Source organism: Aspergillus tubingensis (genome assembly GCF_013340325.1).
Source record: "Aspergillus tubingensis WU-2223L DNA, scaffold_3, whole genome shotgun sequence".
Taxonomy (NCBI): domain Eukaryota; kingdom Fungi; phylum Ascomycota; class Eurotiomycetes; order Eurotiales; family Aspergillaceae; genus Aspergillus; species Aspergillus tubingensis.
The window spans coordinates 3,895,922-3,917,889 of record NW_023336277.1 but is presented as its reverse complement, the minus strand read 5'-3'; the positions used below and the strand labels follow the sequence as shown (position 1 = coordinate 3,917,889).

Here is a 21,968-nt window from a genome sequence, read left to right as displayed (position 1 = left end):
GTGATCCACATGTTCTGTGCTTTTACCAACTTCACATACAGCACAAGGGTTGTGTATGTTACGCTTAAGGATTTGGATATAATTCCAGATCAATCGCGAACTTACCGCCCTGAAGTGATATGTGAACTATCGAAGCTTAGCTAACAGCATAAAACTTGGGAAACTCTGACTGTCCATAAGGATGAGAGTGGCATCCGAAGCGAAATGTGATCTATTCAGGCCTCATGCCTCACAAAATGGGCACAAACTTGGCGACTTTGAGCTTGGCTGGCTTGCACAGGAGATGATTCAATTTACCATATACTGACGCAGGATGTTTCAGCATTGGTCTCAAAAGTCCTTGGGTCGGTTTTTCAAGAGACGCCACATCGTGTCATCCTATTTATCATTGACCAATTCAGTGGACATCACCTAAACGCTTTAGACTTTGAGATAAGTGAAAGTGCTTTGCAACAACTTCACAACCTCGATATATTACATTGAGATATCAACAGGGACAACATATTCATCACCGACAATGGAGCAAAATTCATTGACTTTGAGGATTCCTGTGTCGGCTCTAATCCTAAACATGCCTAAACTTGTTATCCAATACACCAAGTTCATGCTACTGGCGAGGCTGGCCACCATTCACACTCACCAATGCCTAATCCAATAGCGAGCTGTTACTGTCTCAAAGCTTGGTTGCCTAGGATCGAAAAAATGGGACAACGACTATGTTGTTGCGGACATATCGGTTCATTCGCTGGTGCTCAGGCCTATTCCATTCGGAGGGCTTCAGCTTTATGAATGCTGAGACCATTCAATTAAGCACCTTGTACAGCCAATGATGAGGGTATATACACGTTAAGTCACTGATAGCCCTGGACGTTTTCCACTCGCATACTATTAAAAGGAAACCCAGTCTTCCTAATCAACGACTCTGCACATCGATCTACTCTTGAATTACGTACATCGATTGAGGGCTTTACGAAATTGCTTCTCTTATAGATCTCTGATTATTTTCCCATAGCACGACCATGCCTCCTCAACGGGACGTTTGTACCCAGTATCAAATTCGCTATTCTTACGGCCACAGCCTGAATAGCGAATTTGTGAAGTGTCCCGAACACACCAAAAAGGAGGACCACAAGGTGTCCTTCTGGACGATGGGAGTACCGAGAAGCCAAGAAAGTCGGTCATAAATGCCGGCTTTGTCTGCTTAGCGGTTGATTTAATGCGGGCAAGGTAGCCAACAAAACCCTTATACAGCCTTATAAAGCTAAAAGTCGCATGTTATTTAGGGGGCTGCGGTTATCCGAAGAGTACGTGTTGGATGTTTGGTATGTGTCGACAGTTCCGTGTAGAGAGAAGGAGTATTGATAATACCCACCAAAGCACCTACGATAATTCTGGAACATCAAGAAAACAATATACCTATCATGCCAAGTCAATAAGATGTAAAAGTACTAGGCTAGTCAATACCTTGTCGATAAGACAGAGTAGGCAGAACTATATCCAGGTACTGGCGGTCCTTGTGGGTTCCTTTCGACAAAGTCAGTCCCTCGACATGCCATGACATGCTCCTGGATATGTATGCCTCAGCATGTCCACCGATGTCTTTCTCCGTAGTCACATAATCGTAGGCGCATCGGTGGTTCATTGGCTGATAGGAGTCATGACTCGGATTAAGAAGCTCTCTGCACAAGGTCATTTGTCTACATTGGACACAAAGAGTTGCACACTCAACAATCATTATTCCCATCATAAAACTATATTTATCTCATCGATCAATCCATAAAAGTTGACCCGAAACGCCCACGATGCGAGAGGGGAGCTGATCCAGAAGCAGCCAACGAGTCTATCATCATGAGGTGAACAAGCAGAGAGGTATAATGTCCTTGAAAAGGACAAAAACAGAAAAAGGAGCAGAGGCAAAACAGATACAGAGAAAGCATAAGCATGCCAAGAGTCTACTGCGTCGCACACTGAGCAGTTGTCTCACCCTCATCGTCATCCTCCCAGGCAGAACCTCCTTCGGGGTCATGCGCCCCAAAGTCATCCAGGTTGCCCTTGGGGTCGAATTCGACCTCGTCCACGGTGTCAGCCTGAATGGGGGGTTCCGGCTTGGGCAACAGTTCCTTGAGCTGCTCCAGAACAGCAGGGCTGGGCTTCCATTGCCCGTCGGGGAACTTGATGTTGACGACCAGGTACAGGTCGCCGCGAGCATCGCTGCGCTTAATGGGCATACCCTCACCAGGAACCTTCAGGACCTGGCCCGGGTAGAGAACCTCACCGGGGGTCTTGGGGTGCTGGATTTCGATTCCGCGACCGTCAAGGTGCTTGACCACCACCCGGGAGAAGCCCGTCAGGGCCTCGGCCAGCGTAACATCAATTGTTGCTGTCAGGTCAGCAGCAGCCCTCCGGAAAGTCTCATGCTCCTCTTCCACGATGTGGAAAACGATATCTCCAGGTTCCTGACCCGGCACCTGGTCGGCCTCGCCCTCGAGGATGATCTTGTCTCCTTCCCTAACACAGAGTCAGTTATCACACTTCAGACAGTGCCGCATATAGCAGACTCACCTCGCCCCGCGAGGGATGTAGATCTCCAGCATCTTCTTGGCCTCGGTGGTCTTCTTGCCCTTGCACTTCTTGCACTTATCCTTGTCGACAAAGTAGTCACCCGCTCCGTTACAGGTAGGGCAGGGCACCATAGCCGGAGACAGGAACTGACCCATCGGGCGCAAAATTTGCTTGTAACCTGAGCAATACATTAGCCTGAAATCCTGCACAGCAAGTTCCGAAGTATAGAAACCTACCTTCACCATCGCAAGTGGAGCACTTCCTGGCCGTCGCCCTCTCCTTACCACCCTTGCCCTGACAATGAGAGCAAATCACGTTCTTCGTACTAGCAAACTTGACTGTCTTGCCCTTGTACAGATCCTCCAGGCGAACCTCATACTTCTGCTCCTCATCCGGGCTCTTGCGCGGCTTACGCGCATGCGGTCCACCGGGCATGCCGCCCATGCCGCCCATACCTCCCATACCACCGAACATCTGCGCAAGAATATCATCCAGATCAGGGCCCGCGCCCATACCCGGTTCACCGGAGCCGTTGAAAGCACCCATTCCGTGGGTATCATAGATTTCACGCTTTTCTTCGTCGTAGAGGATGTCGTAGGCTTCCTGCACGGCCTTGAATCGAACCTCTGCTTCTTCTCTTTCGGCTTCGGGGACTTTGTCGGGGTGGTTTGCTAGGGCGGCCTATAAGATAAAAGGATATATTAGACTGTGCTTGGACACTGCGACCGATATAGAGAAGCTGCATACCTTGCGATAAGCCTTCCGGACGTCATCCTTGCTGGCACTCTTGTCAATGCCCAAGACCTCTATAATCCATCACATTATAATTAGTCGCTGGTGCTAGTGTAGGCTTTTCGCATTTTCTTCAAGCAAAGAATAATAGTAGGCAATATATATACCGTAGAGGTCAACGTCCGCTTTCGACACTAAACCAGGCCAAATCAGTCAGCACACTGGAACCTCGAGCTAGTAATGTCTGATTTTTAAGCGATAGCGGGAACACATACTGATAGTAGGAAGTAGAGGGTAAGATCCCCAACGAGCACGAGCGACGAATAAAGGGTATCAAAGATAACAGTATAAAAACAAGCAAAACTATAAACGAGCAAAGTCTGAAGCCAGCAAAACCGTGTGTTCCTGGCGACCAAGTAAATAGAGGGAGAGAGAGAAAAGAGAGAGAGCGGCTGAGGCAGTAAAAGTAAAAAGGCAAAGCAATCGCGATAAAAGCAGCGCCCGATAATTATTTATTGCCGCCCGGTATCCACCAATCACATCACTTTTAATTGCGCTTTCCGCCTTTTCTGTCGGGATTTATCTTTCTTTCTCCGCCATTGATTTTCCCCAGTTTCAGCGCATACTTGTTACTTCTATAGCATTAGCATCGGCATTTTTTATTTCTGTCCTGTCACTCGCGATGCTCAGGCGCCCAACAACCCCGACCGTCTGGGCCCGTCGTCCTTGGGTCTGCACTCAATGCCGAGCCCGGTATTCCTCCGTCGCGCCGGCATCGAATCTCCGCGCTGGCAATAACAATACGATCAACAAGAAGACCAAGTTGCCTGACTCGCCGGCGAGGACTCGATTCGCACCGTCCCCGACCGGTTATCTTCATTTGGGATCTTTGCGGACGGCCCTGTTCAATTACCTTTTGGCGAAGCGCACCGGGGGACAGTTCTTGCTGCGCATTGAGGATACGGATCAGGTGCGGTGATTAGCTGGCCAAACAGCTGTGGGTCGACCTTGGAAGGAGGTAGGGCTAATTGAGGGATTGGCTACAGAAACGTACAATTCCGGATGCTGAGCAGAGGCTTTATGATGACCTTCGGTGGGCTGGATTGCACTGGGATGAAGGTACGGAGACAATTCCCGTGGAACGGTGCGAGGCTAGTAGATGGCTAACGGATGATTGCTCTCTACAGGTCCGGTCGTCGGTGGCCCGTACGGTCCCTACAGACAGGTATGATAGAAGGACACCTGCTCATTAGGGCCAGTTACTGAGAGAGGCTCTAGTCCGAACGAACCGCCATCTACCGCTCCCACGCGCAGGAGCTGATCGAGAACGGCCACGCCTACCGCTGCTTCTGCTCCGCCGATCGATTGGACGCTTTCGCCAGACATCGCAGCCAAGCTGGACTGCCGGCCGGTTACGATAGGAAATGCGGGGAGGTTTCCGCGGAGGAGTCGGAAGAGAGAGCGGCTAAGGGCGAAGCGCATGTCGTTCGACTGAAGGTGGAGGGATACCCGATGTTTAATGATCTGGTGTACGGAAAGACAGGGCAGAACCGCTCGCCGAACAAGTTGGATCTGATCGAGCGTGTCTATGATGATCCCATCTTGATCAAGTCCGACGGACACCCGACCTATCATCTGGCGAACGTGGTGGATGATCATCTCATGAAGATCACCCATGTCATTCGAGGAACGGTAAGCTGCGTGGAAGCGATACTAAAGAAGATGCGCAAGCTCACACACTACTCAGGAATGGATGCCCTCGACCCCCATGCACGTCGCGCTCTACAACGCCTTCAAGTGGACGCCTCCCCAGTTCGGTCACGTACCTCTGCTCGTAGACAAGTCAGGACAGAAGCTCAGCAAGCGCAATGCGGATATCGACCTCAGCTTCTTCAAGGACACTCAGGGCGTTTTTGCCGCAACCCTAGTGAACTTTGCCGCTCTCCTAGGCTGGTCTCATACCCAGAAGTCGGACATCTTCAACCTTGAAGAGCTAGAGCAACTCGTTCGTTCCTCTACCTCTCCCTTCACTCACTCACTCAAACCCACTAACACCCAACAGTTCAACCTCAAAATCACCCGCGGCAACACCGTCGTGGCCTTCGAAAAGCTGTGGTTCCTCCAGAAAGCGCACGCCCAACGCTTCGCCGCCACCGACGGCCCCGAGTTCACCGAGATGGTGACCAAGGTCTCCGAAGAAGTCGAGAAGACCTACCCAGCGGCGCAACTGTACGTCCACCTATCCCCCTACACCAACACCCATAACAAAGCAACTAACCACCGACCCCCTCACAGCACCCCTCTCCTCCAATCCCGCTCCCTACAAACCTACATCTCCCCCCTCCTCCGCGCCGACGCCAAATCCTACACCAACGCCGCAGACTTCACAACCCGCAACTCAACCTTCTTCACCCAATCCCTCACCCGACCCCCCTACACCCCCTCCTCCACGACAACCACAATCCCCTTAACCTCCCTCCACACCGCAAGCTTCGCACTCACCCTTGTCCCCCCGGCCCACTGGACGCTCGAAACCCACCGCGCAAACATAACCGCCTACGACGGCACCACCCCGGACACTGAAAGCGCAACCCTCACGCCGGAGGAATCCACCAAGGCGCAAAAGGCCGCCGACAAGGCATTCAAGAAGGAACTGTATCACTATCTCCGCTGGGCGTTGTCGGCTGGTGCACCGGGTCCTGGAATCCCAGAGACGATGGCTATCTTGGGGAGAGAGGAGACGGTGAGGAGAGTACAGGAGGCGAAGGAGTTGACAAAGCATTTGGTGCCCGGGCCGACGAGACGGGTTAAGCAGGGAGTGGAGAGTTTGGGTGAGGATCGGTCTTGGATGGGGTCGTTGGCTCCTTCTTCTGGGTCTTCTTAGGGGTGATTATAGAAGTGTGAGATGGATGGATGGATGGATGATGTTGTGTTTGTATGTATGAAGTGTATAATAAGTGTAGAATAGGATTACTACTAGAACCATGTTACAGCTTTCATATTTCATCTATCATACTATCCTACAACTCGATCTTATCTTCAAGTAGGCAAAAGTAAGTAGAAAAGAGAAATAAATACTATCCATTGCTAGGACATGAAACCATAAAGTAAACTTAGCGGCTAAAGCATAACACAAACCGCGCTGATATCACAACAGAAATAGAGGTAAAAAGCATGCCAGGGACTTATACACGCGTCCATAGAAGACAAAAAGAAGAAAATTCAGAGAGCCACACCAAGAGAAGAGAAGATCAAAGTCGGTAATCGAGTAATCGAGCGAATTATCATAAAAAAGAAATAGAGGAAGGAGTCGCAGAAGGAACACCAACCCCCGTCTATCCCAGTCCGGGTAGAGGTAAATTATTCAAACATAGAGCAAAAAAGGCATGATACAAAAAGACGCCTGGTTTTTCCGCAGTCCTTTGTTTCTTTTTGACATCAGGGAACGACATGCTGCATTCGGTCGCGGGTTGTCGGGCCCTGCCTATCACGCAGTGAGTGGCAGAGTGGTAGAAGTAAGTGGGACGCAAAAGGAATCCAAGGTCGAGCGTCCAGATAAGCCAGAACATAACGCACGTGGTATAATTCCGAATTTTAACAGAAGAAATTAAGATGGTTAGCTGAGCGCAATTGCGCAAGCCGTTGTTGACACCGTAAAAAGCTCAACAATTATGGCGCGTGTTGGGATAGGGGATAGTGACAGAAAGAGGGCTTCAGGGTCGTTCGTGAAATCGTCAACGTCGAGTCGTCTCGTAATCACGTTCTTTCAGAGACCCCTGAAAGTCTCGAGTAGGGTCATTAGATCAACGAAAGGCTATCGGAGGCTTCAATACGGCTCCAGGTCGTCCGTCCACTCGGCGTCGCTGACTCGAACCATGTTCCCCATCTGGGGACCTGGCTCATCTGGGCTTACGCTTCGGATGCCTTTGGCTTTCTTGCCTGCAAGGGAGCGGTTCTGGTTCTCCTCAGGATCGGCCAGTCGCTTCCCATGTGCAGCACGAAGCTTTGCATAGTACACGTCGCTAGCGTCTGCTTCGGATTCCGAACCGTCATCGAAAGTCTCCCAGTTCTCTGACCCGGATACTGCGGTCTGCACCGTGGAGTTCGATACTTGTCTCGGCGCTGGCGGTGGGGGCATTTGCTGCAAATATGGGTTGGGCTTGGGGTAGCCTTGCATAGAGGAGCTCAAGGACAGGGACGAAGCTGAAGAGTGGGATGATTGGGAAAATCCAGTGGAGCGTTGAGAGAACGCGGAAGAGCTGACAAAAGAGCGTTGATTACGATCATCATACACATCCTCTGGGCTGACTGGTCGCACGAATGAATTCGACAAGGCGCTGGCAGATCGGGGTGGCTCAAAGAGATATGCCGCTCGATCTTCCCTCGACTCACCTCCGGTCAATGCCCGCATCCTCGGCGGTGGTGCACGAGGCGCCGGCATCTTACCGTTCACGGTGCTAGACGAATATGTGCCTGGACCACCCCGGCGCGGGGAGTTGTTTCCATGCGGCATATTGCCCAAGGGAACACGAGCTGGAATCTTCGAGGGCGATTTGGCTCCTGCCCTACCAGCAGCAGGTCCAATGGTGTTGTACTTTGTTGTTGGGTGGGCAGTGGGTGTCTTAGAAGCCGAGCGCGGTGGCAAAGGCCCTCGCATGGCACTGCCAGGCCGAGAACTCATGACACTAGCCGGACGAGGAGGTTGTGCTGGGGTAGGACGCTTTGCACTGGTAGGTCCAGGAGTCTTGGAGCGCGGAGGAGGCTTTGCAACAACTGGGGTAAGTTCGTCGAGGTACCGTTCTCCATGGACGAGGAATGGCCGGCCATACTCATCCTCCCACCTCTCCAGCTCTTTGCGCAAGTCAGCTTCCACCTTGGGCAGCTCCTTGGCAATCCTCTTTCTCATCTTCTCTTCTCTTAGCAGCTTTCCGGGGTCACGTCTCTCGCCCTTGTTTCCACGAGCCATAAGACGGGATGCGTCCTGACTCGAAACGGCGAGCGCTTCCCGCTCTGAAAGGAGACTCTTATGCTTCTCGATGAGTTGCAGAGTCGGGGCGCGCTGTTCCTTCAAGGTCTCTAGTCGCGCGATTTCGGCTTCGTGCGCCTCTAACAGCGCATCGCTGCAAACATCAGAAAAGGCAGGCGTAAAGTCAAGCATCTCTTCTTCCGAGAAGTAAAGGCTGTCCCAGAGCTCTTGAAGTCGACACCGAGCATCTTCCACGAACAAGTGCAGGTTCTGTCTCTTCAGCTCATTTAGGCGACTCAACTCGTCCTCGAACTCATTGATCGTCCTAAGTCCGCAGCCACGGTTCGCATTCATGAAAGCCTTCCTATCGGCGTCTTCGACTCCGAAACGTTCCCACAGCGCTTCAACGGCGTTCTTGAGGTCCGTCAGTTTGCGCTCACGGCCTTTCTTCTCGCCCAGGAGCTTCTCGCGCTTGGCCATCAAGTTGGCTAGATCCGACTCATGTAGACCTAACTGTTCTGGCGATTCGCGATAATATTTGACGATGTTGGTATCTGTCTGGACCTGAGGCGTTCCGAGCTCAGCCCAGAGCTTGATAATCTCTTCCGATGTGGACTGAACAAACTCCAGACGGCGATGGTACTCTTCGTAAACGCGGGTGAATTCGCTGTCTAGCGCAGTGACGTAGGATGGCGAGAGATCGAAGCTGGGTGAGATGGTTGAACCAGGAGCTGTCGGGGGGAGCTCAATGGCGATAAAGGTGGGTTCCAGATGCGACGCATACGACTCAAGAGCCTCGACAAGTTCTATGGCCAGTCAGCAATTGCGCGCCTTCTGGCGCTCAGGATTAACTTACTCCTGACTTGCTCGAAGCGCTCCTTGTGTAGTTTGCTCAGAGCGTTGTGCTCTTCCCGGAGGAAGTTGAGGCAGCGATTCAGTGGGTAGCTGATGCGCAATTCATTGTGGTCAAGCTGGTATTGTCCGTTTGCTTTTTCATCCACTAGGGACTTCTCCATATGCTGGATTGCCTCAATGAGGTTCTGTGCCTCTTCCTCCATATCTTTTTTCTCACTGTACAAGATCAGCCCTAGTACGTAACAGCTTTGCAATGTACGCGAGGCGCATACTTATCCACAAGTTTGAGGTGGTTGTTTAGCGTTTCAGACAACGCGCTGAAAAGCTGCTTCACAGTTAGTTGCGAGGGGTGCTGAGAATATCAGAAACAACCGACCTCTGCTTCTCTGGACTCGCGCTCATGGTTGGGAACGCCGATGTCATCAAAGATGCCATGCAATTGGGTGACGATGTTATTGACCTGAGTGGTCAAGTAGCTTGTATCGACGGCCATGGTGTTATGTTTGTTTCCCACGCCCAAACCAGGGGGGTTGTTGTTGTATTGTGGAGCCGATTGGCCTGAATGAGATTGTTTGAGTGCGCGATCGAAGAACAAACTCGCCTTTAAAGGGCGGGGGTCAGCGTCATGTACGCTCGGGGGGCGGCGATGCGCCTGGAGAGATTAGAAGGAGGAGCTGCGAGTTATCCAAACAGGCAGGATGAACAACGCGAGACTGCGATTGACAGCGAAGCGCCTCACGGGAAGATGAGTGGCATCTGCGAGGACAAGGGACGACCCGCCAGATTTATGACCAGCTCCAGGGGATGCAGGTATATGCAAGGGTGACTGGGATGGAGGGGATGGAGACAGGCAGCGGTGGATGGAGTAAGAAAGACAATAACAATAATCTGGGCTTCTTTCTCCCTTTGGGGATTCTGCAGCCGCAATCCCGATCTGCTCGCCGCCTTTGTTGCTCTGTTTCCCGCCGCTTTCAGCTGCTACTTCGTCGGCCCGGTAACCGCTGACTCAGCGCCGATCTCCGCCGCGATCTGCCGGGAAGTTACTCACCGCCCGGAGTCACCTCACTCCATCGATCTATCTACTAACTATCCAGATCTCAGTAACTATCTACTCCACTTCACTGTTCCATCCCAAGAGATCATTTCGATTCCTTCTTTCAACCAAATTACTCCGTGATAATACTCACACCCTCCCTCTACTACCCCAATCTCACCTTCCTCTCTACCATCCACCATGCAGGCTGCCCAGCAGTCCTGGGGTACGTCCATCCGCATCCCCACCCCCACTCCATCTCCCATCCCTCTAACCCCAACACCACAGAATTCGAAAATGCTGTCACCCTCATAGACCCCCACCGCGACGCGCTCTACCAATACGATGAAGAAACCCACAAAGCACTCAGCGCTCAGCGCCCGTGGTCCAAAGACCCGCATTACTTCAAATCGATCCGAATCTCCGCCGTCGCACTGCTAAAGATGGTAATGCACGCGCGGTCAGGGGGCTCCCTCGAAGTAATGGGTCTAATGCAAGGCTACATCCTCCCCGAAACCTTCGTGGTAACCGATGCCTTCCGCCTGCCCGTCGAGGGAACCGAAACGCGAGTCAACGCGCAAGACGAAGCCAACGAATACATGGTCTCATACCTACAATCATGCCGGGACGCAGGACGGATGGAGAATGCAGTGGGCTGGTACCACAGTCACCCCGGGTATGGGTGCTGGTTATCCGGTATTGATGTGACGACGCAGGATATGCAGCAGCTCGGAGGGCCGTTTGTGGCCGTAGTGGTTGATCCGGAGAGGACGATTTCGGCAGGGAAGGTGGACATTGGGGCGTTCAGGACGTTTCCGAAGGATTACACCCCGCCGAAGGGGGAGGGAAGTGGTGCTGGAGGCGGAGAGGATGAGTACCAGACGGTGCCGTTGAACAAGGCGGAGGATTTCGGTGCGCATGCATCGCATTATTATTCGCTGGAGGTGTCGGTGTTTAAGAGTGCATTGGATACGGAGATCCTGTCGTTGCTGTGGAATAAGTATTGGGTTGCGACGTTGAGTCAGAGTCCGTTGTTTACGACGAGGGACTATGGGAGCAAGCAGATGGTGGATCTGAGTCAGAAGATTAAGCGGGCGACGAGGGGCGTGGAGAGTAGTGCTTCGCGGGGAAATCTGGCGCAGGTTAAGGATCCGCAGTTGGAGAGAGTGGCTAGGGATGGCCAGCGGATTGTGTCTGAAGAGGTGAAGGGGCTGTTGGCGGCGGAGGTGAAGATGAAGCTGTTTCAAAATATTGGCGAGGGCCATAAATCGGAGACATCATGAGCTTGTGCTCGACTATTGTTGTTATGAGAGGCTTATGAAGGTTCATTTGAGAACATTTCTACTATGAATGACGAGATGACTTAATGGATACATTTACTGCTTTTGTTTGTGGCTTACTGAGTAGCGTTTCAAGCTATCTATCATTGTATGAGTCGTATTGCGTCTCGTTACTGCGATTCCTGTACACTGAATTACCATTGGTAGATATGTAATATGTGCTTGAATATGTACTAACACACTGCAGCAGGTGTATATGTTCAATTAAGAACAGGTCAGCACAAGGGAACGACAAGAGGGGGTAATCATGAATGAAAATGCCCAAAGCAAAGACCAATCCGTCAATAGTAGCCTGCGTCGTGAGAATTCATCATCCGAACCGTAAACAAGCCTCTTTATAAGATCACAATCAACACCAGGTGAGAGACCACGAAAGCAAAGAGAATTTGTACAGAAGGGTAAAGGGACCCGAGCCATTGTACAGAGGTGATATGTTCGACACAATATGTAAAGTATCGGGAAAAGAAGCCGAAAAGAAATGGTGACCGTCAAGGTGGACTAGAAGACAAAAGAAATGGCAGTCGTATCGATACGAGATTGGAGTTGGTCGGGAATAAATAGAGCGGAAATGGTGTCCGGCTATCAAAGGAAATGATGAAAAAGGAACGACGGGGAAGAGGTTGACCAGGAGTCTAGGCCGATATCGTAGGAGTCGCTGTAGACATCCCTGCATGTTTATGCCAGCACTGATAGAGATCCTGCGCTGCTTTTCTTTAGTCTAATGGGCCATTCTTGGGCACCATTCCTTTAAGGAAAAGAATAAGATGTCCACTGGACTGATGACGAGCGCTGAAAGTGACAGGATGTCCAGGAACTTATTTCGGACTCAAGGTGACAGAAGGGTTTGCCCGAGCTCCTTGTGCAACGGCTGCCACAGTAGTCGATCAGGGAGATGGCGATCGTCCAGGCGAAGCCAAGAATTAGAGTGGGAATGTCGCATAGTGTCCAGGCGAATTGCATAATTGGCCAGGTGGGGCAGACAGAGAGATAAGGGAGAAACCCGTCGGAAGGGAGGTTCGGATCATGGATTTGGCGGCTCGTGGGACCAGCCCCCTGAGAAATAAAGTTGCATGGCGTAGCTGGAGTGAATTGCGATCGCGCCATCGGACGTCGTTCAAGCATTGTGATAGGTGGTCGTTCGGTATCTGGCCGAGTGAATAGCAGGTCGACCGGGGTGATGATAAGGAGCCCCGGCGGAGAAGCGAGAATCGAGGCGAGGCGAGCACTACAGGAAACCCGATTCCGACAACAGTCTACGTATGGGGGAGATAGTAGGTTAGTCTTCACTCAAGCATCAAGACGTCTTCCAGAGCTCAATATTTCTTGACAAATGACCGTGTCGCCTAGGGAGATCAACCACTGGACGACAGGAACAGGAGAGGGAGGGGGATAGGGATAGAAAAAAGCAGAACAAGCGACCTGATCAGCGCGTCGACACTACCATGCTCGCGAGAGTCAAGGCGCTCATGTCTCTACTGGTTTTGGCATACCTCGCAATTTTTTCGTCTTCCCGCTCTCTGGGTTCAACTTCCAAACTCCGATCGTACATGTCGTGCACATCGCCTGCATTCTGCAGGTTGCTAAGGATGTAGTCCTGCAATTCAGGGACAGGCTGAAGAAGGTATGGGACGTTCTGGTACTGTTGAATATCGCGGATGACTTCTGCGGTTTTGGCGCGCTTGTTGAAATTGATCAGCTCCGACGGAGTGAGAGACGGAATACCATCTTCAATGAAGGTCAGATCCGTCAAGTAGACACCTAAGCAGCTCTGTTAGTCTCGAACAATAGCATAATACCTACAAGGGTCAGGGGCCCGCAACGAGTGCATACCAAAGAAGGGGATACAAGGCGGATTAGCCAGATGCAGAGTCTCCCGATATTCACCAAAGTTCTTCGTGCTGGCCATGAGTCGGCGCATCTGTTCGAGAACGGTGGACGTGCGCCCGCTGACCTGAGCCCATGTGCGTCCCAGTCGATGAATAGGAGCCGTTCCAAGTGCAGAGATGATCGATGTCAGTGTGGAGTAATTGTTTAGAGCGCGGCATTTCTAGTAAGCATCAGCATCTACCCTTAGTAGAGGAACAAGAGGGGGCAAAGGAATGGCACGTACATCTGCGACGTTAACGAAGTGTTTGATGACAACTACACGCTTCTTAACGTCCGATTGATTGAGAATCATCTCCGCGACCCAGTTCGTCAACTGGTTGGAATGAAGAATCAGTGCCTTCACGTTCGAAGCAGGCTCCGGTTCGTCAGGGCCGACTTTCTTCTGCCAGGTCTTGTTCAAGCACTCCGTCGGCCGAATCTTCGAGTAGAGACGGGATTCAATAATAGTGAGCTGTCGGGCGAACTCTGTAGCGTCAATATCCAGAAACTTCAGCTTTTTCATGTTCTTCGGAATGATCGGCGTTGGTGCGGCAGTAGCCTGCGTGGGAACGAGACGCTTGACGGTGTTGTCTTGTCCCCGAAGGCGTTGTTCTATGACGGCCAGCAGCTGCGGTGATCCGGGAGTCTTCGTAGTAGCGATAGAATCCTTGGTAAACGCATGAACATGTTGAAGGAGCGCCATGTGCGGTTCATCATTGGGTTCCATCCAAAAATTCTCGAACCAACTCTTCAGGATATTAACCACGCGGAAACGAATGGGTTTCTGCTTTCTATCGATCCACATTTGCATCTCGTCGTTGTTGAGACCGGGCGGGGGTTGGATATTGAATCGTTCGGTAACCATCGCGAAGAGTTCCTCTGCAGATGTGAATGAGCGGTAGGTCAAGAGGAAGGTGTTGTTGAAGGAAGCATCAAGCTTGTCATGGCGAGTCAATTGTTCCACTAAGCCTGCCAGTGTTCCACATTTCAAGTTCAGGTTGTCATTCTTCGTATCGTAAAACACTTCACCTTCGTGATCTGTTTTCAAGAACCAGGGCGTTTCTTCCGGCTCGCGGACCGGTTCTCGCATTGCAGGCTCCCGTGGGATTGCAGCCGGAGGGGCCTGTCCAAAGAATCGCTGCGCCTTGTCCATGTTGCGTCGCACCTTCTCTGACGCGCCTTCAACCGAGTAAGAAGAGGGAATACCGATGGACTCGGTGGCGACTCCAGCTTGGGACTCTGACCTGCTGTGAATGGCCTTTAGCCCCGCATTCTCCCCACCCAGGCGACTTTCCGCGCGGAAAGCAGAAGGCTCGGGCACCTGTTCGAGGAGCAGTGAAAGGGAGAAGCCAATTTGAGAAACATAGTTCTCGAGCTGCCGGTGAACGCCACGCACGGCATTCAATCGATCTTCAAGCGAGTCGCCGCGCAGTTCCGCCCATTCATCGCCCAGTGGTGCCGCAACGGCTTGACAGCTGAGGACGAAATCTGCAATGGCATCGTAGGTTCTCTGCTTTTGCAAGCTGAAATCAACCAGCTGTGGATTCTGGAAGCTTGTCCCCAATGGTGCTAGGTTGATAGATTCAACCGCAGACATCCACGGGCGAAACTGCTCAACGACCTTGATCGCAGCAAGTGAAACAGCATTGGCAATCTCCTCGTGCTCTCTAATGGTAACAATCTTCTTCTGGTTGAGTGTTAGTCGCTCTTCCAGCCGACGGATGCTGCCAACAAAGGATCTTCTGAGAACATCGATGTGGTCTATGAGGGCCGCGTCCAGGGTCACTGATGGCTCCGCCCGCGAATCATTTGCGTCGTGATCCAAAAAGGAGGTCGGGCCCGAGTCACTCAGAGAGACGCCGTTATTCTGCCAGCAGCCACCCGAATAGCTGCCCACGACGAATCCAGGAACGATTCGATGGATGGTCTCGCCACGCTGTTGTCTTGCAACCTCGACGTAGCCGTAGACGCCCTGCATCACACCATCTGCCTCTTGCAGGCATTTATTGATGGAATCCGGTCCTGGCCAATCGGCGGCCGCAATGTGGGACGAGAGCACGAGCTTCGAAAACTTTGACATCATATCCCTGAAGTGGGGATACAGCGCCTTATTGGTGGAGATCACTGATGGATTTCCGGAATGATTGTCGGTGGTGTCTGAGCCAGCCGCCAACAGCATGCGCAGATGGTCGGAGATATCTTCCGCTTTCCTCACATACTCAGAACGGTCGCCGTTCAACAGCGTTTGCCGGTAGACCTCAACGGCATGGCGCATGTTGTCAACAAGCAGAGGCCAGGTCAACTGAACAGAAAACCCGTCGTCAACGAAATGCGACGGAACTTCGGAGGAGATCGAAGGCCTGTGGATATGATCGGAGACGGAGTTGTTACTGCTCGTAGCAGAATCATAGAACTTGTGCGAAGTCAGGAGGGACTGATGCGAGCTTTTTCCGTCGTTGATGGACTTTGTCGCAGATGGTGGGTGCAGCGAATCCATGGACGTCGCGGGAGAAACCCCATCCAAGTAGGACTGGCGTCTCCGAGACATGGAATCGCGAGATGTAAGCATCAAGGACTCGCCCTCCGCTTCCGAAGCTGAGCCGTCGTAATCATCTTCATCCCGTTCGAACCCACGAGCCATCAACTCCGGTGGGGGTCGCGTTTGGTCGGGCACGAGGAAGTTGTTGCGGTCATAAGGGCCAGTCTCGTTGGCAGCGGGGTTTTCGAACGGAAGCTCCATGGTGCTGTAGCCGGTTAGGGTGTTGAAATAGAAGAGACGGCCATCAGGTGTCGCCTGTGGAATCCAGAAGGCTGCCTCTTCCTGCTCCTTGGGAGCCACCACGCCCTCGATGGGCAAAATAGGCTGCGAGTCGCGCGGATTGCCCGCCGAGTCAACCTCATCAGCATCTTGCTCCTCCTCGTACTCCTCGCCAATGCCTGACTCCGCACTAACTTCCTCATTCTCATGGGTCTGCGGCGCTTGGTCTTCAAGCTCATCCAGGTCTGTTATCACAGTGCAGTAGTTACTGGGGAACCAGCCCCGCACACTATTGTCGATGACACCGTCCCACCAACCGGTCTCGAGCTGGTTCAATACCTGTATAATGTCGCCCCGGCGGAAGCTGAGACTGGTGTGATCATCGGCATCGTAGTCATACATGGCCCGCACGAACAGCGCCGGAGGCGGTTCGGGGCTGGGCGTATAGCGCCCATCGGTGGTGAGCTTCATTGAGGAGATACGCCGAGTGGGCGATTGGTCGGCGGTGAGGGAGGATTGTTGGTAGGATAGACTGTTCGCACGGCTCCGCGTGCCAGTGGTGGGGGTGGTGACTTGTTCGTCGGGGTACTCGAAAGCGGCCGTATAGGTGTTGGTCTTAGTCGCCAGCGCAGATCCGGTATCAACGGCCAATGGCTCTGCCACGCGGGAATCAAACATCGGGTATCACAACAGGTTGATAGTCCGAACAAAAGGGAAACGAAGATCGGCACACTAACGTCCCCGCAACGGATGGCTGGAGGAGCTCAACGAAAGGCGTTGTTCATGACTAGGAGGAAGTAACCGAAGACGAGAGAGCGAGGCGGAGCGGTGGTAAACGGGGGAGAGAGTCGAGGCGGTTACAAAATTGGCTGCGGAAGTGATAGACAGATAGCGGCGGTAATGGTGGTGGTGGTGGTGGCAGGGAAGAGGATGAGTGAGATACGGGGGGGCAGAAAGTGGCAGGTGAGTGGGATACTAAGACACACTTGGGGTCTTGGAGTTAGGGGGGGGGGGTAAGTAGTAAGTAAGTAACGGTGTCAGATCTGAGGTCAGAACACCATCTATCTTCGACACGAAAATCCCAAGGGGAGTTCAACCTGACATCGACGAAGAGAAAAAGAAAGGAGCAGCAAAAGAAAAGGAGAGTCGAAGCGACAGCAATCGCCAGGAGAGAGAGAGGGAGATTTAGGGAGGTTCCGACGATTGCCTTTGGGGGAGGTGGGCAGATTGGCATTATTGGTTTCTGGCTGGCGGTCGGGAATCCCAAGTCAGTCCAAGTGGAGTGACAATACCGCCCCGTACCATACCAGCCCGTTACCAGATACTGTCCGGACTTGAGTATTATTATTCTTGTCAACTTTACTTGTTCTCTATCATTACTATTACTATTACTGACTGACTGACTGACTGACTGACTGACTGACTGACTGACTGACTGACTGACTGACTGACTGACTCTAGAATCTCTTAGCCCACTATTGGATCTTGACTCCTCACCCGTCTCTTCATTGTATGTATGCAGAATACTATGCATGCTGATACTCACTCCTGCACCCTGCCACAGTTCACACAATAGTCCAACGCACATATTATTCTCCCCATTATTCTTCAAAAGCCTCCTCTCTAAACTAGGTACAAAGACCTCGTCAGTGGTCAAGCTCCCGTCCGACTTGCATGTGCAGTTTCTTCCTCTTTCTCTCTTTTCTTTTTTTATCTCGTCGCCACCCAACAATCAATCTAGAGCAGTCTTAGCCTATCATTAGCCTCACTACACAGTGACCTAGCCCTCGTGTCTTACCTTGACTGCGAGAAAAATCAGAAAAATCAAGTCAAACAAATAAAAATCTCGCACTCAAAACCAGTTAATATAGGATAAACAAACAGAAACACACCGTGAAGGAATAAATACCAGCGCGTATGCCAGATTACCGCTTCTTACCGACGGGAAAGCCAAAGCACAGCAACAGCACGAGCCTTCTGAGGCTTCGGATGGCACCCGTACTCCATGTACTCCATCCGACTCGATCCCTACGATTGGAAGACGGCCCTAGGTAACTGGGTAACATCTTTCCCCGAACCATGGATGTCGTCGACGCGCTCCGTACCATCCAGATCCATCATTGGCAGCACATCGCGAGTACGTGCGCATTCCGAGACCCTAATGGGGCTCTTTGGGGTTATCCAACCTAATTACTTAAGATGTCTGTCTGGATTGCACGGTGGACTTGGCCGTGACCCGTAAGTAGTAACTCGATCCAAACCAAAAACTTGCCGTCACAGATTGGCTGGGCCAGGGGTGAAGCAAAGAGGGAGTGTGTGATATATTAGCTGATCATTGGATTTTATGAAGCGTTTTAATTTCTGAATAATTCCAGCCACCACACCAGTAATTAGTTTAGTAGAGATGCTTTCCTCCGCGAGTCAATAATTCATGAGTTTTCGGTATCGGGGAGAAGAAGAAGAAGAAGGGGAGAGCTCAAACCGCGTCTTCTCAACGAATCCACACTTCCAACCCGCACGGCTGCCAATTCCGCTCCAGAGACGATGGGAAGCACAGTCCCGGTAAACCGTGGTATTAACCTTCTTATCCATCCCCCAGCCCACTCTCTCGTTTTTAGTACCTATCAGAGACTTTTGAACTTCCAGGCTCTCTCTCATATGTTACTAGTATCTAATTAGTGTCTTCGTTTCCCCGTTTTCGGGTGGGGACGTATCTTGACTCGCGTCGCGCTGCAAGTGCATCTGTAACGGTCATGGCTTGCTGAGACCATTGGCGATCATAAGCTTGACTAGCAATATTAGGACCAATATACGACGTTATGAGACGAATAAAACGACAACTTCCCGTGTATGCTATCTATTGTCTATCTCTATAGCAGAGATACCTGTCATTCTATCAATATGCTCGCACTGTTCGATGAACCAACCAACCAACCAACCCCTGTTCACCCACCGCCGCGGAAATGCAGGGCTTGAGGTCTGTGTCCAGCAAAGCCACAGGGATATAGATAACGGGTGTGATACCTGATAAGTATTACTGCACTCTTCTTTTTGCTATTCTCGCATTGACACTTCTGCCTTGGCATCCACTTGGATGATGTGTATGGTATCTGGTTAGCAGGCAGTTGCCTTCGGATACACTTCCGTACCACTGACTGGCTAGTCATGGAGACATACTTACAGGAAGCGACACGGTACTTTGAGTCAATTGACCCATCATATCTCTAGAGACTCAGCATAACGCTTAGACACCTAGCGTCCGAAAGTCAAATGACTCGAGAGCTAACGGACGCAGGCCTCCAATGTTATACGTCGATCAGCCTGTTTACCTCTGACAGTAGCTTCCTACTAGACCTGCAAGAAACTCAAAACGATGTTCTGTCCGTGACTGGATCATCGTTCATCATTGGCTTTACGCTCGGAGGAGTTCAGACTAACTGCTACGAGGCATACTGAGGTTATGCCAATAACCGCGCACACCAGTTGATTAGGTCCAGTCAGAATTGAAATGACTAGGGTTGTATATCAGCGTGCAGGAGGATCTGCGGCCATGGAGCTGTCTTGCAGGGGGTGCGGTTGTCTGCAGAAATGCCAGTCTTGGGCTTACTGAGCTTACTGGTAGGTTGTCTGCACTGCGTGGTGTGTTTTGGTTCCGATTGTTGTAGACTTGGGCTAGCAGTGAGTCTGCTGAGAGATACAACGGTGTTCCCAAGGAGCGACCTTCAATGATAGAATAATAGGGGGCAATCAATGTTCATATCATTTAATGAAGTTCTCATTTTTTTCCATATTAAGCCATTGGTTGCCGAAGACCACTACAACACATGTATGAGCACAAACAGCGCTATGTACCTGTACATGTGCAATCTCCTTGGATGCTTTTTGCAATATCTATTCTTAGCTGAGAATTCTTATATGATAACCGACACTATATGTTACAGGCAAGCGAGGCACATCCAATGCAAGTTTGTTTGAACGTCTACATATGACACAATGCCATTCAAGCAAAAGCCCAACATAACAGCTATGATAAATTCTGAGGAACCACCGGAAATATCGTAATCAAAGTAAAGGTGTCCAATAATCTATCACTATCTTTGCAGCTTGAATAGCAATGTAGCCACATCTATCCAGCAATTCATCTCACCCATACCCTAATATCCTCCGAACCTTCGAGACAATCTACGTTCACTCATACATAGCCTCTTTATAATAGCTCTGCATATTACATCAATATATAAACTACTATCTCTCATCCATCACATGCCTGGGACATCGATACATCAACATCATATCACAAGCAATACAAAAGCACACTCCTCGATCCTCCAAGCATTCATATGGCCAAGCAAACGTAACACCATTACCCCAATACCAACCATCACCCTCTAGCCCCAACAGGAACTAACTCCGAATACAGCCCCCTACGCAGATACGCAGTTAACCAACAGCAACAATCAAGCCAGCCCCAATCTCGCACATACTCGGCCATATCCTGCAGCCACGCTGCTCATTACCTACCACACCATCACCAGTACCAATTATCTTACATCTTACCTTTCTTCACCACTAGCTCAAGCTCAAGCCCAACCTAATCCCCAAAACTAAGCATATAACCCTCACCCTCACCCACGTGCCATCAAACCCGTCAGACGGACCGTAACCTACCACGTAGCTAATCATACTATTCCTCTGCCTCTATTGGGTATACCCCCAGACTACTGCATTTAGGCCGTTTCAAACTGATACCAATCTATGTATGTACCTTCCAGACTAGGTTAACAGTCTGTCGTCGGAGATATATCGGGGTTTATACCACATAGTCACTAACTAGTTGGCTATCGGGAGGGAGCGGGTAGACGGGTAGGTGGATGGGTGGATTCGTCATCTTTGGGCATTCTAGAACGTTGGACTTGATGTTCTATTGCATTGTGTGGGTAGATGGGGGGGATGGGGTGGAAGCATGTGAATGAAGGAAGGAGGAGGTGGTGGTGGTGGTGACTGTGGTATGATATTCCTCGGTCCTGGGGAGGGTCTGCCGAGGTATGGATATTGGGCGTGGTGTGTCAGCTTACGGAGGGCTTGCGGTTTAGATTATGCACGAGCTGGGTATTTGCGGGGGTTGTTGTGTCGGGGTCGGATGGTTTTGGGTGTAGAAGAGATGGGGCCTAGGAATAGGGATAGGGATGGGTGGTGTAGGGATGGGCTGACGTTGGATGGTGAGGTGGTGACATATATGGGGATGGGAGAGGGTGGGATGGGGGCATGTATACGAGATTCATGTTAGACTCGACTCGTGTTGAAGACCACTTTGTGATTTGGTAAGTAGAATTGATAGTATATAGGGGTTATTCGTGGATGCGACGATGGTATAGGGGCATTGTAGGCTGAGTATACATATAGAGTAGATACTGGGCAGTGCTTGGTAGACATAGACATACACGAGCATCTAGCATGATTGACTCTAATAATTATCAATGCTCGTACTCTACAGTCAGTTCTGTAGATTGTATAAAGTAGTGTTAAGAAATAATAGCACATGGGCCACTACAACAAGATAACTACACAATCTGCAAAACAAGAATTAATAAGCTTAAAGACAAACACCAACTAGTCACTGACAATGTCTTAACACCTTGCTTCTCAATTTACATTTAATGTCTAATAACAATACATTGCTCCTCTGATCATCACGAGGGGTAAATCAGCAAGGGCACCGTAACTAGGGGAGGAGGGGAGGTGGGAGATTAGAGAAGAGATGATCCCCCTCACAATACTACATATTGTCAATCTACTACTACAGACACTACTCTTAGCAAGTGATTATCATACCCCTCTCCAGAGCATCAAGGGATA

General features: G+C 50.9%; 5 protein-coding genes across 5 annotated transcripts; 2 read left to right on the top strand and 3 right to left on the bottom strand.

Annotated features, from left to right (window-relative positions):
* Nucleotides 1–1,952: 1,952 nt before the first annotated feature.
* On the bottom strand, nt 1,953–3,567 carry AtWU_02433 (putative DnaJ domain protein (Mas5); the record flags this gene model as incomplete). Its single annotated transcript, XM_035497547.1, has 6 exons — nt 1,953–2,508; nt 2,563–2,740; nt 2,799–3,243; nt 3,310–3,368; nt 3,462–3,488; nt 3,564–3,567. 6 exons carry the CDS (start codon nt 3,565–3,567, stop codon nt 1,953–1,955), a joined length of 1,269 nt encoding a protein of 422 aa, XP_035353440.1.
* A 409-nt stretch (nt 3,568–3,976) lies between these two features.
* On the top strand, nt 3,977–6,178 carry AtWU_02432 (glutamate--tRNA ligase MSE1; the record flags this gene model as incomplete). The annotated part of the gene is made up of 7 exons (XM_035497546.1): nt 3,977–4,264; nt 4,341–4,413; nt 4,482–4,519; nt 4,573–4,986; nt 5,042–5,299; nt 5,357–5,523; nt 5,590–6,178. The coding sequence occupies 7 exons, from the start codon at nt 3,977–3,979 to the stop codon at nt 6,176–6,178; spliced, it is 1,827 nt and encodes a 608-aa protein (XP_035353439.1).
* A 942-nt stretch (nt 6,179–7,120) lies between these two features.
* Nucleotides 7,121–9,608, bottom strand: AtWU_02431 (putative microtubule associated protein (Ase1); the record flags this gene model as incomplete). Its single annotated transcript, XM_035497545.1, has 4 exons — nt 7,121–9,066; nt 9,117–9,331; nt 9,388–9,440; nt 9,492–9,608. The coding sequence occupies 4 exons, from the start codon at nt 9,606–9,608 to the stop codon at nt 7,121–7,123; spliced, it is 2,331 nt and encodes a 776-aa protein (XP_035353438.1).
* A 741-nt stretch (nt 9,609–10,349) lies between these two features.
* On the top strand, nt 10,350–11,431 carry AtWU_02430 (Mov34/MPN/PAD-1 family protein; the record flags this gene model as incomplete). Its single annotated transcript, XM_035497544.1, has 2 exons — nt 10,350–10,374; nt 10,437–11,431. The coding sequence occupies 2 exons, from the start codon at nt 10,350–10,352 to the stop codon at nt 11,429–11,431; spliced, it is 1,020 nt and encodes a 339-aa protein (XP_035353437.1).
* A 1,282-nt stretch (nt 11,432–12,713) lies between these two features.
* Nucleotides 12,714–16,790, bottom strand: AtWU_02429 (putative cell division control protein Cdc25; the record flags this gene model as incomplete). Its single annotated transcript, XM_035497543.1, has 4 exons — nt 12,714–12,741; nt 12,979–13,246; nt 13,319–13,535; nt 13,599–16,790. The coding sequence occupies 4 exons, from the start codon at nt 16,788–16,790 to the stop codon at nt 12,714–12,716; spliced, it is 3,705 nt and encodes a 1,234-aa protein (XP_035353436.1).
* Between the last annotated feature and the right edge of the window lie 5,178 nt (nt 16,791–21,968).